The sequence below is a fragment of the Anguilla anguilla genome, chromosome 8 (assembly GCF_013347855.1).
Source record: "Anguilla anguilla isolate fAngAng1 chromosome 8, fAngAng1.pri, whole genome shotgun sequence".
Classification (NCBI taxonomy): domain Eukaryota; kingdom Metazoa; phylum Chordata; class Actinopteri; order Anguilliformes; family Anguillidae; genus Anguilla; species Anguilla anguilla.
The window spans coordinates 37,025,712-37,043,390 of record NC_049208.1 but is presented as its reverse complement, the minus strand read 5'-3'; the positions used below and the strand labels follow the sequence as shown (position 1 = coordinate 37,043,390).

General features: G+C 44.9%; 1 protein-coding gene across 3 annotated transcripts in view; it reads left to right on the top strand.

The window, feature by feature from the left end:
- The window catches only part of ctdp1 (CTD (carboxy-terminal domain, RNA polymerase II, polypeptide A) phosphatase, subunit 1), a 103,626-nt gene that overhangs the window by 15,115 nt on the left and 70,832 nt on the right, over positions 1-17,679 (top strand). For 2 of the 3 annotated variants that reach the window (XM_035429963.1, XM_035429961.1), the window contains exons 7-10: positions 1,228-1,394; positions 4,719-5,801; positions 11,983-12,124; positions 12,787-13,020. In XM_035429963.1, the coding sequence (XP_035285854.1) occupies positions 1,228-1,394; positions 4,719-5,801; positions 11,983-12,124; positions 12,787-13,020 (1,626 nt within the window). The remainder of the gene's footprint in view (positions 1-1,227; positions 1,395-4,718; positions 5,802-11,982; positions 12,125-12,786; positions 13,021-17,679) is intronic. The other variant, XM_035429962.1, reaches the window with a different exon arrangement.

The window sequence follows — 17,679 nt, the reverse complement described above, 5'->3', positions numbered from 1 at the left end:
TATTACGTGTTGCGTTTTGCGAATGTCAGCTATATGTTTGCACCTGGGAGAAGGACATCTACTCACTGAATGGCATATATCTATAACAATAAACATATTCTGTACGAGCGGGCCAAGAGTGCTGTGCCTCTCATGTTTGACTGCAGTGATATTTTATTTACGTGGCTCTCCATCTTTCAAACGGATCCCCCCTGTGGTTCTATTGCAGGAAGTAAGTCAGCTCCGAGCCACGGTGTCGTATCTTATCTTCCTTTGCTTATGGGACCACATAACCTCTCGGTGAAATCCATCTGAAATGCCCCATGTCTGGAATCTCATCTGACGATCGTGATGCCGCTTCGCTGTGGGGGGAGATATGCCCAATTTTTCAGTGTCTGGGCAGGGAAGTTGTGGTCTCTGTTTGCTCCAGTCTGTAATCATTCTGCCCAGAGAGGGGGTCTAGACTGACATATCTGAAGGAGAATGACGGTCTCTCCTGGGTGGTCTGTGTCAGGGTCGTCTATCTCAAAGCCGCCTCCAGGGACCTAGAGTGTTCTCAGATTCTCATCGCAGGTGTGCTTTCTATGCAGAAAATGTTTTTTGTAGATATGTACAAATACAAAAGTTTCTGTAAACATGCACCCCTCAGAAAAATGAATAATTTTACCTGCAATTTTGCTCCCTCAAGCAAATGAAAAATACTGACTGATTTTGCTCAGTTGAGTAATTTATTCAGGGTAACTTGTTAACAATAAATTTAACCACAAAACAAACCCAATTGAGACAGATGTGCTGAATTTTCCCACAGGGAAATTATTAACAGCAATAATGTGGAATAAGCAACTTAATATTAGCGTAAACAGCCGTTCCACTGCATGTGTATTTCAGCCGATGGTTTTTAATGGCTGAAATGAGGCGTTTGTGTATAAAGATAGGTCTTCAATTTACAGTGAATTTTTTGAGGCTTCAGCTGAAACAAAAAACCAGAACCCAGGGCGGGCCCCCGGGACCAGAATTTTATTTCATTTTTTTGAAACCTTTAGTATGGCATCTGCTGGAAGGAGCTCTGTGGCAGCACTAATGTCTGGATTTGCTTGCTGCCCTGGCAGCGGGAGCTCCTAGTACAGCTGTTAGGCCCCTGGAGGAGATGCCACAAACAAGGACTCCCGGTCGTGTGACTGTACGGGTCCGTCCTGTCCTTCCTGAACGTTTCTCTCTTCTGTCGCTTCCTCTGTCGTCCGCCCGCAGGAACTTGTTTCCCTGCGGCGACTCCATGGTCTGCATCATCGACGATCGGGAAGACGTGTGGAAATTTGCGCCCAACCTGATCACGGTGAAAAAATACACCTACTTCCAGGGCACGGGGGACATCAACGCCCCTCCTGGATCAAGGGAAGCCCAAATGGCAAAGAAAGGTGAGGAGAGTGTTTCCGGCCTCCACCCTGCTTTTGAATAACACGATTTAGACAACCGGAAAAATTTACATGCAAGGCTACGATGTCGAAGTGGTGTCGGAATGAGGCCCCAGATCCGTCTAAACACTGATTTTGCTTCTTAGTGTTTAGTGTTTGTTTTTTATTTTACTTGCACAATGTTTGTTTTTGTTTGTTGTTCAATTACAATTACCACAGAACTCATATAGTCGTTTTGATGTGCTTGATTTCCATGAATATGACCGAAGTACGGCGGGGTTAAAGTGAATCTGGGGGCCTTTAATGTTTGACGAGTTCATGTTTGTAGTAGGAGCTAAATGAGACTGGAGCTGAACTGGCTAAAGCGAGGACTGTCATAATGATCATTGTCAATCTTACTGAGATGGTAATGCGTGAAGTATTTTGTTGTCGGAGGATGGTGCAGGGCTGCCAGGGGAAAGCTGTCGATGAGCCTCGCTGATCTCCAAATTTGCACTTCAGAGTGGCTGGTCCCCTGAGGATGACCAATACGTGTAGAAGGGGCTGCTTAGCTAAGCCTTCAGAATTAAAATTTCAGGTCTGTTGATCATAAATTGACAAACACCATTAAAAATAATACAGGTTGAGCTTCTGCTCTGTTGTCAGGACGCTGCTAAGGGATTTATTGAACCGAATTACCTCTGGGCAGCCGGAGCAAGCCCTCTGAAAACAATTATCACTTAAAAAATTGCGTATCTACCTTCCTGCGTATCTACCTTCCTGCGGCTATTAAAGGGTCATCAGCGTTATGTGAAAGGCGAAATCCCTGTTGAGTATGGGCAGCGCAATTTGAAAGGCAGCGCTTTAGAGAAATAAAAATAAAAAAACAGAACGGGGATGTGTTGGGTGCCGCAGCGATCTTTCTGCGGAATGAGGGGCGTCTGCGCGGCCCCCTTGAGAAGGCAGGTCAGTCTCTCCATGCGTAGGGCGTAGCGCTCCGGCGCGAGAGTTTGCCGCTTAATGATGAGAATCAGAGCGACCCAACGGAGTGCCCCCGTTGGGAGACGAGGCGGAGAGCGGAGGTTCATTAAGCGGGGGGGGGGGGGGGGGGGGGGGGGGGTGTGGGGCGGGGGTGACGAGGGGGCGCGCGCGGACCCCACCCCCACCCCCTCCGGACCCCTCTCGCCATCATTGATTTCGGATCAGGGAATTATGCAGATCGGCAGGCTCGGCGTTTTTTTCTTTTTTCCATCCTCGGCCGCGGGTCAGACTTAATCAGCGGGTTCAATTGCGACGGACGTTCGCCTTTGATCTGCGGAGAGCGTTACGGCGAAGCCCCCGGCCGGGGGAGGGCCGCAGTTTGCTCTGGACGGCTCCTGTAATGAGCTGACAAACAACAACAAAGCGCTCGGCGGGGCTCGTTAACGCTATTGTCCGTTCCCCGTCGCTGTTCTTCCGTTGGCCTGCCCGCCCCTTTCTGCTGTGACCGTGCGGCCGTGACGCGTTTGTGTCCGCGCCGTTAATTGGCTGGCTTGGCTCGACCAGATCAGCTGGCGTAGCTGCCCACATTCTTGGCTACACGTTAGATTTTGATAGGCTGGTTTTGTTGTGAAAAGGGATGCTGCAGACCTATGCTGAACGTGCAATAACTCTGCCAATTTTGTGGCCATTGTTCAGCCTTTTCCCTGCCCTCTTTTGAATATTGTTTATTGCCTCATAATGTTCTTCGTTGTGCATGCTGGTAAATGGAGGCAATGAGAGGAGTGACCATGAAGAAATCGCTCTTTATTTAATAATGTTCCCTTAAAAATATAAATGGATGCACTCTCTGACAGACGTACATTAAGGCTCGTAATCATGCAAATAATAACTTGTTTGATAAGGACAATGTAATGTTCAGACTTTGGAGCATGTAGAAACAAAATGAAAAGGGAACTTTCTGTACCTGAAAATGTCATTTGGACCCCTCTTAAATAGCAGCGCAATAACTGGAAAATCCCTTTTATAATGTTTTAATAATACTCCTCCTACCTACCCCCTTTTCTATGCAAAATGGGGGAGACTGGGGCACAACCTAACACTTTTCGTTTTTTGCTTATTTAAAAAATATATACGCATATTAGAGTAAATATTTGTCACCCACAGGGAAGATATGTCTTTGCTCTGATTATAGACCATTTGTACAGTTCCTAGGACATTTCTGTCGGTTACAGTTTAACCGAAAGTAGCAAAAGTCAAATGTTGGAACCTGTCTTGTCATAGGGGCAACTTGTAACAGCATTGGGGCATATTGTAACAGCTTCCAGAAATGTCAGAAAACAGGCTGGAAAGAACTTTGTTTTGATACAACAAAAGTCAAAGGAAATTCAGTTCAACATTTCTTACCATTTACATGTTTCATCTTATCGTATATAAAAAGTTTTGTCTAACTAACTGCGTATGACACCTACCATTTGTTTGTGCTGAATGTCTCCCTGTCGCCTACAGTAGCCTATATAGGATAGAATCAGCGTGTGGTATAAATGGAATATACAGTGTTACATGGAAAGTTATTGTGGCTGCGTTTATAATAGACGGGGGCAGTGTTACAATGTACCCCGTGGTATGCCTGTTGTACTTCTACATGGCTGACAGTTTCTGCTTGATAGTGTATTCTATCTTATAACACACAAGACAGTGATTTAGATTACACATATTTGCAGTCTGTGGTGTGCACACACCATTAATTATTTGAAAAACAAAACTTTTTTTTACTTTAACAGTGCTACAAACATTTTTGTTAATAACTCTTGATTAAGTTTTGAAATCGTCCCCTCACTGGGATTGGAGAATTGAGTTGGTATAAGACATAAATGAAAACAAATGCATCATTCCTGTTCAGGTGCAACTATGCAAAATGCCCTTGTTTCAACACGCCCCACGTTAGTTTCTGCCCTAGTTTCCCATATGTCAAGTTATGAGAGTAGCTTAGGTAACCAGGAGACATTGAAGAATAGGTGTGTGGAAATAAGGAAATCGCTACAATGAGGGTATTTTTGGGATAATGTTCTGTGGAGAACATTGTCGAGCTGAGGGAACAGAACCTGAATGTCACGGTGAAAACTGCAGTGCTCTTTCACGCACGACACCATTATGCTGTGGCCGAGCTGCTAGTGGCTGTTCTGTCAAAGGTGTCTGCTAGTTTAAAAGCTGAAGCTTTTTGAAAGGCTTATAGACATTTGTATTGCTTTTCACGTATGTGTATGCCTACTACTGCCAAAGGTTGACAGTATTTGCAATTTGCATTTTATTTTTTTTCCTTCTCTGACAGTTCAGTTTTCTCTACCTGTTCGGTCTCTTCTGTTTCAGCAGCCAATCACGTAAGCCGGACGGCGGAGGGCCCCACGGCGGCGGCGGCGGCGGCGTCGGGCAAGGACGGCGAGGAGGACGGGGCGACGCCGGGGCTCGAGGAGCACAGCAACGGTCTCAGGAAACAGGGGAGGGAACGCAACGGTGGGCGGGGTGCGGCCGAACCCGAGGAGCAGGCCTCCGCATCTCAGGGAACGCCCAACGAGCGGACTCACTCGGGCGGGGAGAGGGAGGGGGAGGGGGAGGGGGAGGGGGAGGGGGCGGCGGGCGGGGCAGGCGCCTCGCGGGTAAACGACACGGCGAATGTAAAGGAGGAGGACAATGGCAGTGGGCCGGCGGTGGAGACGCCCGCCGGGTCCAACGCGGTCGAGGCGGCCGCCAGTGCCAGCGCGCCCACGGGCAGGACTAGCGATCTGGACTTTGACCTCTCGAGCGACAGCGACAGCGAGCCGGGTGCGGGCAACCCGTCCGCGTCGGACAGCGAGGGCGACGGGAAGGCCAAGGGCCCCGAGGGGGCGGAACCTGCCGCCGACAATGCCGATGGGGGCGTGGCCGAAAAGCGGCCGGCCGCGGGGGAGGAGGCCTCGCCCGGGATCCCCCCGGCAACGGAACAGGAAAGCCTCCCCGAGCTGGGCAACGGTTGCCCAGACAAAAAGGAGGCGGAGACGGAATCGCAGAACAGCGAGCAGTCGGGGGTGACCATGGGGGAGGAGTCTCTGGACCAGAGCATGGAGGAGGAGGATGAGGAGGAGGAGGAGCCCGACCTGGACCAGGACGACCACTTGATCTACCTGGAGGAGATCCTGGCGCGCATCCACCGCGAGTACTACGCCAGGTACGACGACTTCCTGGCCAAGAAGAGCTCCGAGGCGCCCGACATCCGCAAGATCGTCCCGGAGCTGAAGAGCAGGTCCCTGGAAGGGATCACCATCGTGTTCAGCGGCCTGTACCCCACCAACTACCCCATGGACAGGACGCGGGAGTCCTACCACGCCAAAGCCCTGGGGGCCAAGATCGGCAAAGGCCTGGTCCTTAGCCCCAAAGACCCCAACCGAACAACGCACCTCATCGCTGCGCGAGCTGGTGGGTGACCTTTCCCTTTCTCCTCAGGCTCTTTCTGCTGCGGCTTCTCCGCAGAGTAGAACCGAATGCGATAAAGGTGTTTAAGTATGTCTAAAACACATTCATACGAAACGCACTTTTACAGCTGGAGAGATGGTAGTCGCCTTTATTAATGCCTACTCCCCCTCAGTAATTAAAAGCCATCCATTTAAAAGTGTCTGCTCGCATTCAGATTCGTTCTCCCTGATCTTTTCAGTCATTAATGTCATGAAGTTTATGAGCATAATTTATGTGATATTCATGAACCTTATTGTCAGGTTCTCCCTCTTTCCGTCACATTTAACAATTGAGTGTTTTTCTTTTGTTCACTGCCTTAAATGGGACATTAATATTGTCAAATTGTGAATATTGTGAAATCCACTTTAACAAAATTTGCATATCGGTATTGGGAATTTATAAGACAAAGTGGAACATTGGCCACTCACAAATATGGTTATAAAGCGGGGATACTACTGGTGCTTTGTGTAGAGACTACGTAAATATATTATTGAGATTCATTTAAGATTGAAAAGGTGTTAACGTGTCGTTTGCAGAATATATTTATAAAGACACAGGCTCTATTACGTTGTGCGATGTGTAGTAATGGTTTTGCTAAACAACAACAGGTGCACAGGCAAATGCAAGTGTCTGGCTGACCTTTAAGATAAGTCTAAAAGTGGCTTCTTGTTGACAAACATTGCTAAGTGTAGAGCTGACTGTCAACACATTTGTTACATTTGTCTGTCAATACGACGCACTTGGTTAGGATAAATGCATAAAATGCATGCTAGTTATCTTTCACTTATAAATGTGAATATCAGTAGGACACACCAAAGTCTGGTGACATCAGTAGGACACGCCAAAGTCTGGTGACACCAGATGGTCCAATGACAGAATTAGCCCATGCTGTTGAGGGGTTGTGTGCTAGAATCCTGTTCTGAAATAAGGCTCCATAAGTTTCCATGTCAGCACAGCTATGGTATTTGTTATCTCTGGCTTAGTTTGATTTCAAATTCAGTTTTGAGAATGTAGATCTTTGAGACACTTCATTTCTTAATTTAAAAGCATCGTGGTTAATTAGTTGGTTAGTTGTACTGTACTGTTGTGCTGTAGTTGTTACTGCGGTAACCAGAAACACACAGCTGTGTCTGTTTTGTCTATTTCAAAATGGCTCAGTGCTTCCCAATGAAATGTAGTACATCAAGCCAGAATGAATGTTCAGAAACGGTGACATTATTCCCATTATTAACATCAGCAGGTTTAGAAGACAGCTCTTCACAGCATTATTGTTTGTCTTTTGTCTTAAATTCTTCACCCCACATGGAGAACAAACTGCATTTAAACTGAATCAGGACAGCCGTCCTTTTGTTCTTCTGTGAAGTTGGAAAAAACTTTAAAAAGACCATAGCCTGCAACCATAGCTAGCTCTTTGAATGTGATAGCATTGTTCACAGTGTAATGACAAAATGTGATATCACTGTTGAAAATGGGGAGGGTCAGTTTATTTTAATTTTCTATTCATTCTCTGAGAAAGAGCAATTACTTTTGGACAATTAAATGTCACGGTGGGGTTAAATCTAAGTTTAGGTGAAGGAAATGATTTGCATTCGCATCAGTTTTCTGAATAGATAATGAATTTTACATGCCATCGGGTTACTATTATTCACTGCTATTAATAACGGGGCCTGAGACAGAAAGGATAATTCAGAATGACATGGCCTCTGCATAGAGTGGATCAGTAATTTTTTTTACAGCTGGTTATAATTTATTTGGGTCACACTTCCAGTTCCAGGTCATTTCAGTGGTTTATCTTCCTAACATCTCATAGCGAGGTTGGTGGTTCACTTTCTGGTGTTTAAAAAAAAAAAAAGAAATTTCAGTTTTAGTGTATGTTTTGTCTCATTGGCCTAGAAGGTTTCTTTTTTTGCATGGGAGGATATCTTGTACTCTTACATAGGTTTTTTGTGACCTGTGGGCCTTGGTACAGGTGGGCGTGTACATTTGCCATGTAAATAAATCAATAACAGTGCACATAAAGCATCTAAAAAGCAGCTTATACTGTGATGTTATATGTCTCCAGATGTTGTGCATTTGTATATTTTATGATTATTTTTCTTTTAAGCTTATTCTCAGTTAGAACTATTTCCTATGGGATAACCTGTTAACACTGCATCCAAGGAAAAGAGTACTTACACAATATAAAAAAGATATTTGTGTTTTTAATTGTGAATAGAGGGTATGAAATTAATGTGTTCAAATGTATTGCCTCTGGAAACATTGCTCTAGCTGCCTTGGAGTTTCTAGTAGTGTATTATATAGTGACCTTTAAGCTCTTTTATAAAAAATCAGATATTTCACTGTGGGAATGTGTCTATTATTGAATTTCTTGACAGTTGTTTCCTGTTGACTTCTTGTGATGGTACAAATGAAGAACCTGTTGATGAACCTGTTTTCTGACAACACAATAACCAATATGCTGCCCTTATATTCAATTTTTAAATAGATATTTCCAGCTCTGCTCTTTGATTGGCCCCTAAGTGCATAGAGGTGTATTGGTGTATGTGTCTCATAAGAACATTTAGAGGAGAGGTTCTTTAATTACTCAATAGTTTGTAGCAGTATGTTGTCTTAAGTAGCCTATAGGTTGTATTAAAGTCGACTGCGTTTTTACCGTACAGTATTATATAGCCTATGTTACTCACACTAAAGCTTCTTCATTCATTCTAAATAGCCTTCAACACATTTATTTTGGATTTTATTTTTTCTTCGCTAGGGTTGCCCAATCCTGTTCATTTGGCTCAGCCGATTCTGCCCTATTAGCAGCTCAGTGAGATAGTCTAGCTGTTGAATGAGGTGTGCTTTGTTAGGGCTGGGGTGAAAACCTACAAGGACGGTCGATCTTCCGGAAAACAAGGTTGGGCAGCCCTGTTCTACACCACCATGAATCAAAATGAATTGTGTTTCGGGAGGCCCATGCTTGAAAATGATTTAAGTGGGTGTTCAGTCCCTCTGGTCGCACCGTGAGATCTGAATTGTGGGAGCTGTTCTCATTGAACACGACAGGTGTTGTTTTTGCTCGACTCCATTTCAAATCCACCGTGCTTCCCCTGTAACAGAAATGCGACCATTGATTCTTTTCTTTGTTTCGTCTCTTCGCCTCTGGTTCTCAATCAGCCTTTGCTATCGATCCGTATTGTCTTGTTTCTTTAAGATGGCCCCCTCAGCTGAGGCTTCTGGTTTCGTCGTTCTCCCTTTGTGACCTTTGTCGTTAGGCATTTGCAAAGGTCCCCTTTCTTGCTCTTGTCTAAATGCTACAGAGGGAAAGAGCGGGTGTTCCGTGCCCTTTTTACAAAGCCGGTCTAGCCAAAGTGACACGCGGAAAGGTTCCTCGCGACCGGACGAGGGCGAAATTCGGGGACGGCAGATTGCGGCTCGGCGCCGATTCGAGAACGCCGCCCGTCCGCCGCCGGCGCTATTTCTGGCCCGGCGAAGTCTGCTCGGAGACACGCCGGCAGAGCACTTAGGAATCAAGCGAAACGCGCGTAAGTACACCTGAAGTGGCGGAGAAAAGCGCGGAGGTGTGTCGCCGAGGAGCACTCTAAGAGCTCTGTGGAAAGAGCTGGGGGGGGAGGGGGGGGGTTGTTGTGAGCGACCGAGGCCTGTTTTCCCCTCGATCGAAAAGGCGAGGTCCTCGGCCTCCCGCCGTTACTCCGGAGCCGGGCGGGGTCTGACGTCCGTCTGACGCGAGCCGTATATATTCCCGAGCGCCGTCCGTTGGACGCGGGCGGTCCTCGTTCTCTTCGGCGCGGCAGGTGAAGCGAGATTGCAAAGTTTTACGGCCCTGTCCTCTTTTTTTTTTCCATCGAGGTTTTATGGGTCAATAAAACTGGACCCCGGATATTGGGTCGGTCATGAGACATGGGACCGTTCGCCGAGCGGAGATGAACATAATCTACGCATCGATTCTCGGAGATAAACATTCGTTTAGGGTCCGAATGATTCCTTATGGCGCTGATAAATTGGGTCTGAAAGGAGGAAAGTGCTTTGTTTTTTTTCTTTCACCTTTTCCTGTCAGAGAGCCAGATGGTAGCAGTCCGTCATGGAGGGACCGGTGCTGGGGAGTACTGAAGCAGAGCGTGGATCAGCCTGGCGGCTGAGGGATCCGGAGGAGCTTCTGCTTCAGTGCTCCTCGCGTGGTTACGGCTGGAACAGCGATAACATGAGGGGCAGGACTACTGAACCCGTATCGCGGAAAATAAAATGATGAAAATGTTCAGTAGGAGTACAGGTGTCCCTTTGTCATAAGGCCATAGCCGTCACGTGTGGATGGAAATAAAGGCCCGATAGTTCCCGCTGAGCCAAGATTGTTGAATATGGAGGACTGGCTGCTGGTCTTTGCAGTTTAAGATGTGCCAGGGTGTTCAAAGCCAACCTGTTGATCCCTGACGAGCCTGTCTGAACAGAACTCTCCAGAAGGCGGAGTGGAGCAGATCTTTTCCTCTAATTTTCAGGATCAGGTTTTAATTAACAACTTAAGCTCAGTATTTGTCTGTACTGCATGTCTGCAAAGAAAAGATTTTGCAATGATGGCTGGTATTGAGGTATTTACTGCAGAATGTGATGTACTGTATTATCATTACCTTGTGGTTGTGTTTTTGAACATAAAGTTAATATGTTCTTCTTCTTGATCCAGTCAGTTGTATTTCTTTGTGCAGTGAACGATTACATATATTTGATCGTGGTATTTTGATTCTGGTGGGCACTGGCCAGATGAAGAGGGGATAGGGGGCAGTAGAGTCTTTCATTCACTGCACTGAAGTGTCTTTGCCACATCCAGTCCACATATTTATTTGTGTTTTTTATTCGTATTGTCCTTCCATATTTATTCATGGCGTTGAAAGAGGAAGTGGCCCACTGAGTCTTACAGTAGGATTCACTGTGACTAATGCGCGTTTGTGTGCTGTGAAAGGGTCGCGCAACGGCGAGGCTAACGAACGCCCCCCCCGGTCCTGAAAATCCGGCGTACACACCTGCGCTCACTCGCCTGCGCAAGGCGTTCCTCAGGGCCCGTGTGACTGTCAGGCTCGTCCATCACCGCCTCTGAACGCGAAACCCTGAGGGGGCTGTTGCTTTCCGAACAAGAAAAAAAATACAAAAAAAATAAAATGCCGCAACAGCTTTACAAGACATCCTCTGAAAGCAGACATGCCAGCACCCACAGCCAACATTTATTTATATATATAGAAATATATATATATTATTTTATTTTTTTTGACAGGCCCTCACAAGCTCTTGCTTTGGCAGTTGAACCATGTTCAGGATTTATCCAGTAACGATGCCTGCTTGTTCTTGCACTGTCAACTCATATAGCTGCAGCTTCCAAACAAGAAAGCTTTAGAAGGCACTGTTCAGACAGTATATGGGAGAGGAGCAGTACGCCAGAAATGGAAGCTGACTGATAGGAAAGGGCATTTTGGAGTGGAACATTTGGTTTGAAATAATGGTGTTAATAAAGCATGAATTGAGGCCACTGAGCTAGCTGCCCGAGGGCAAAATCTACAGTAATCAAACCAAATCCAAAAAATAATTACCTGAATTGAACCACAGAACCACAGAAGAACGAGTTAGCTCTTGGTTATTTAATTCCTTTGCTTTGAATTTTACTGTTTTCATAATAGCCACTGTAATATCAGCAGGAACCCTCGTGTTATATTTCTTAATAATGACCATTTGTACAGCTTTTTTATTTGAACAAACAATTTTTATGTCCAGTTTCTAGACGTTCTCAAAATTTGGTTATTCCCCAAATCAACAGAAATGAAATATTTCATATAAACATTCTGTTCCTGTCATCTAAATTGTAGGTTATGGCAGTGCCCACCACATTTTTATCAGCTGAGGAATAATTTTTTATGCTATAATTTTGCCTTTTAAATATTTCATTTGGTTATTCAGTCTTGTTTTCCCATTATTTTTCACAATGTTGTTATTCCGTACCTGCCTTGGAGTAATGGCCCCTGTGATTTTTCCTGCACGGTTTTGCTCTAAGGCTCTCGGTAACGGGTTCGAGGAGCCGTGTCAGACGCCGCGTGCGTGTGCGTGCGTGTGCGGCGTGTGCGGCGTGCGCTCCGCGTCTCTGACGGCGCTCGTGTGCTCTCTCCAGGCACGGAGAAAGTGCGGCAGGCCCAGGGCTGCAGACACCTGGAGGTGGTCAACCCCGACTGGCTGTGGGGCTGCTTGGAGCGCTGGGAGAAAGTGGAGGAGCAGCTCTTTCCCCTCAAAGAGGACTACATCAAGACGCAACGGTGAGCGCAGGCGCCTCTTTTCACTTAAGGAGGACCGCATCGAAATGCGACGGCGGGCGCAGTCACAAAAAAGCCTTCCCCTTCCTGTCAGCCTTAAGAATATATTGTTTTTTATAGGGAGGGTAATATATGACACATTAATTAAAAATATGTCGTTTGCCAGTTTTTTGTTGATTTTTAAATTTTTTATTTAAAGAGCTGTTTCTAATAATTCTATGCGTTAATTAGTATTCAGCTTGTCAGGGTAGTCCAACTTTTCAGGAAATTCGCTTTTTGGCTATTTTATGCCTGGTTAGATAATAAGATCAATACAGATTTCATGTCTGTGCATCAGTATGAAGAATTCAGACAATATCTATGGGCTGCATGTAACTGTGCTACCTCTGAATGACTACAGATGGAAACAACATTAACAATAAGTTGGACTATCCCTTCAATTCTCAAGGTTTTTTCTTTTCCTTTTTTAAATATAATTGGATGCTTTTAAGTGCTTATGGGAGTGCTTATGGGCGAGTGAGGTTTCAAGGACCCCATAATGGGTGGGACGATAGTGAGATGTCAGCCACCAACTTGTTTGAACCAATAAAGAGCTTTAAAACTTCCCAGAGAAGTGCGGTGGTTGTTTGAAACGGTGATCCTCTACTGCTCCTCCCTCTTTCCAGGAGCAACAGCCCGGCCACGTTTCCTGACATCCAGAGCGCCTTTCAGACGCCGTTGTTCCACCCGACGCCCATCCACCCCAAAACGCCAGCGGCTCCGGAGGTGCGGACGTACGACCCCATAACTGGGAAACTGATCCGAAGGGGGTCGCAGCCCGGGGCCCGCCAGTCGTGCTACATTCAGGCCCCCGGACCCCCCGTAGTGCTACCTGTGCATGGGGAGCAGTCGTCCTTCAGGTATGACACACTCTATACCTCTGGCTGACCACGCTCTGCCTCGACTCATTTACTGTAACAGGGAAACCAGACCAAGCTCCGCCTTTAACATGGCCATAGCAATGGACGAAAGAGAAGCTAATATCTAGGTCTTTATATATATATTTTTTTTTAATCTGCCAAAGCTTTGACTCATGAAACTCAATTTTGCATCATCTTTAAGTGGAAATTTCTTTTCATCGGTATTGGGATATAAGATATCTAAGGGTCCAGATACTAAAAATGAATCAAATGCTTTTTGTCCATTATAAAGCATATACATTTTCCCCGTATGATAGTGCAAGATGAAATATAATGTTGAAAGATAATCCAAAAACATTGTGACTCACTGTGTCACTCTTGTATGCGTTTCTATGCTTTACAGCGTGTAATCTTTTGTTGCATGGGGATGGGACGACATTTTACAAATGCTACTATTTGTGATCACTCCCAAGGGACATTTCACGTTCATCTAGCCCATATCACCGCACAGTAAATTTGAATTAATGTTTCCCATGCCCTAAGTGATAAGTATGGCCCATGAAGATACCAATACCCCACATTATGTACAATAAGATTACAATAAAATAATATTCCACCATCAAAAAAATGCTGGCAAACAAACGATGTTCTAGCATCACAATAAACCGGCGCATCAAACAGAACAGGTGACTGAGCCACCTGTGAATGCTTACACTACAGTATGTGAAATGCCTGAATTAGAGAATGGCATAAACCTCTTGAAAGACGCTCAATTTCATTGTGAGTGGAATTCATTCTTACTGAGCAGGCCACAACGCTAGCAATGCCCTGGGTACCCTAACGATGCCCCTATACAGCCATTAGTTGGCCCCCGGTACAAATATGCTGAGCATTATTAGCAAAGGCTAACAGTTGTCTCTTGAGACTAATGCAAAAATAACATAAAAAATACATAAATAATTGAAATGTTACAAACAGTGATACGTACATCTTTGCCATGTTCGTATGTATCCTCGCTAGGCTTCATGCTTCCTCCTCCTCTCCTGACCCGCTCCCCAAAATCCATGTCAGCATGGCGAAAATTTGCTTCATCCGTTCTCATGAGTTGGCACAATTGGTAAACTCTTCCAAAAAAGAAGGAAAAAAACTATTATGCCTTAACAAGTGCTTCCGTATTGCTGTGTAAGGTTACGATTGACTGCACAATGCTGTGCTGAAGCAGCCATTCATGCGTGGGGCTCTCAATTGTTGGAATAAACTTTAAATGAAACATGCCATTCACCACTGGGAAGCTTATACTGTCCTCTAATGGTTAGATTGATAATAGTTATCAAACCAACCAGATTGATCTCAAATGAGTTACAACGGCGTAAAAAGCAAGTGGAGCTTTGCTCATGGCCGATGTAAATGCCTACCCCTGCTTTCTATTTGCGTGTTTATTTCTGAAACTGATTGTCCACAATTATAAATGACCACTGAATCTTGAAAGGGACATCTATACATGTAAAACAAATACTAAGATGATATGTTTATTCCATATTTAGTCACAGATATTGACAGTTTGAACGACATGGTGTTATTACACGAACATTCCTTGTTTCTTTCATTATTCAGTAAGCAGCATTTTTCATCGATATTGGCATACCTGTTGTTGGGTTTATGTTAATGTGCATGTATGCTTGCTGTCAGGATTTTATTAGGCGCAGTAGGATAGCTGTCCCTTTGAAAGAAGATGATAGCCTTGATACTGATAAGGGCAACATTCAGGCACTCTGTCCAAGAGAAGCATCGGACGCTAATACTCTCCTGTGGCGATGATTAGTATGCACCAGTTATTTTATGAGCTTTTAAAATCCAGACATATCATTTACATCCATTTTCAAAAATTTGATCTCAAAGGTGAATTCTATAATGCAGAAAAACACAAGATAGAAGCTGCTGAACCAGAGTTAAACATCGAGAACTCCATTCAGGAGTAATTTTGAAATTAAAAATGGTGTGCCAGGCGGGTACAATAGTGAGTTTGCTGCGGAACCTATAATTCAATACCTCCGCCAGTGACAGCGAAGTCTGTGGTAATGGCGGACATTGGGTGGCCAGGCTAATGATGGGCTAACATTTGTGGCTGATGGTTCTCATTTTGCCATAGAAAAGAAATCTTAACATTCTCAGTGCACAAAGTTTCCGTGGTACTTTGAGACTTACAACCATTGCTGGCGGGTTAATAAAAAATTTCAGCTTTGAACCAAATACGTCAGCTTAATATATATCTTATAATTGACTGTTGCAAACATAACCCTGGCATTATTCATGCTTGGGTACGCAGCCATTTTATTGCATTGCATAAACCAAATTAGACATGTGCCATTGCGGAAGAGCTTTCCAGTTAACTAAGCTCTACAGGAAGGGGCAGATGCCACTTTCAGACAGGGCCTGTACTTGTGGAGTAGGCATTACGTGTCATGATGTCTCCTTAACCCTGTGGCCTTCTTGGACACGCTATATTTCTTTAAATTGGGTTTATGTTTCATAACAGAAAGTGGGTGACTCAGACATCAAACATGACATTAGACATTAGCGTTTCATGGAATAATGTTTAATGGTGTGTTGTTGTACACAGATGTACTGAAGGGCAGTAACAGACTAGGTTAATGTGGGGTGGGGAAAATGTGAGTCGCACGTGAGAATGCTCCCAGGCTAACCCATCACAATATGTATAATAGTGAATCCATATAGTGCATTGAATTGCACCACACCTGTTCAGCTCTAGTCTGTACTAGTCTGCCAAGGACAGACACCTCTTTAATGGATGGAAGGGACAAAAGCCAGCAGGGTTCCCATTAGTCTGCAAAAACCATGATCGTACTTGACCATGCTAGTCAAGCATGCTCTGGTTTTGCGCAGAGCTCTTGGTTCCCTGTCAGATGATACATTTAGAGAATAAGTATCAGCAGCTATATATATATCCTACGATATCTCATAAATTTCTTGAAAAGTAGTGAACTGGGCAGTAGAAATGTGCCCTACATGTTGTAAGGGATACCAAGCATAACTGATCTCAAATCAGTCACAGGAGCTCCTGGACTCCACGGGGGTTGGACCCCAAGCTGAGATTAACCCCCCCTCCAACCTTTTTCCTGTCTGTGTTCTGTCTGGATTGTGTCTTGCCCAATCTGTCTCCCTCTGAGGGAATCTCTTTGATTCTGGCGGTAACAACGTACACACACTGTTCAAACAGTACATTTGGCACTGGCATGCCTGCAAAGATTCACAGAAGTAGAGGCCTGTGAGAGTGCCTGAATTCCAGACCTGTACATCTGTTTTTACAAATTGCCCAAATTATATTTGGGTCCAGACACAGCCCATGGGTTCACCGACAGGCCACCCGCCATTTTCTCAGGTCATTACGGGAAGCACACTAAGACGAATCTCGCCCTTGAGTGACGGTTGTTGTCCACCGAGCCAGATCTGAACCCCACCAGGTGCTCAGAGGATCCACTTAATGCGTTCAGGTCCATGTTAGAACCGCTTGCTTCATTTCATTTCGGTACCGTGATTATCGAGTCCTTTCTTAAGTCTGATTCACACGGCCTCACCCAGTGCAAAGCCTCTCTGCTGCTACCGGTACATTGTGTTCTCAGACGAAGCGTCTAGATGATCAGACCCTGAGGTTTCATTTCTCCTTCATTTTGGTTTTATGGACACTCCAGTTTCCATTAGAAGGCCTTGAAAGCAGGCAGTGAGCTGAGCAGCCCCCACCATGATTGCTCAGAGTTAAAATCTGCCCTTTCACAGAGCACTAATGCATATGGCCACCCAGCATTCAGCCTTTTGGTGGGTGTGTTCTGCCATAAGGAACATTTCCATAACGGATGTGATGGAGCAGAGTTTGACACAAGAATTAGTCAGACAAGCTTCAGAAATGAGCAAAGTGATGTCCAGGCATTCGCTATATTCACAGTCAACTTTGAAGACAATAGAAATCGTTATAGTTCTGTAATCATAATTCTACAACGTTCTTTTTTGTGAGAGAGTATTAGGCTTTTTTATAAGTACATTTTAACAATTGTTTGTGACGTGTTGTCCTGCCTTTTGCTATGAATGTATGCTCATTCCCCTGTACATACACACTCAGACATGTACACAGATGACCCCCCTCCCAAAAATCTCACTTGTTCTGATCGCGGATGGTATCCCAGATTAAAAGCCAAAAATCTAATGGATCACATCAATCTTTTTTTTTTCCTGTGTTTGAACAGCCTTATAAAATGTCTGTCCTTGACTTTCTCTTATCAGACCAGATAGTACCAGAAGCAAAACATGGAGAAATAAAAGACAAGTTCCCTGGGCAACCAAAGATTCTCAGAAAAATGTGCTTGTAACTTCTCACAAATCATCTGCTTTAAATAAGCGCCGTATACAAGCAGTAACTGGCTCTGCACTGTGCTGACCGGTAAACGACTAGTGCTGGCTATTGATGAAATGAGCGTCCTTATTGATTTGTGAAACTTGTATTCTGCCAATTCCTTGTCCAGATAGGCAATACTTCAATCGTACTGTTTGGTAAATGTGTTGTTGTGTCTCTGGGGAAGAATGAAGACCGAGGCTGATCTCCACGTTTCTGTGTCGTGTTTGCGTGTTTGTGTGTGTGTCTGTGTA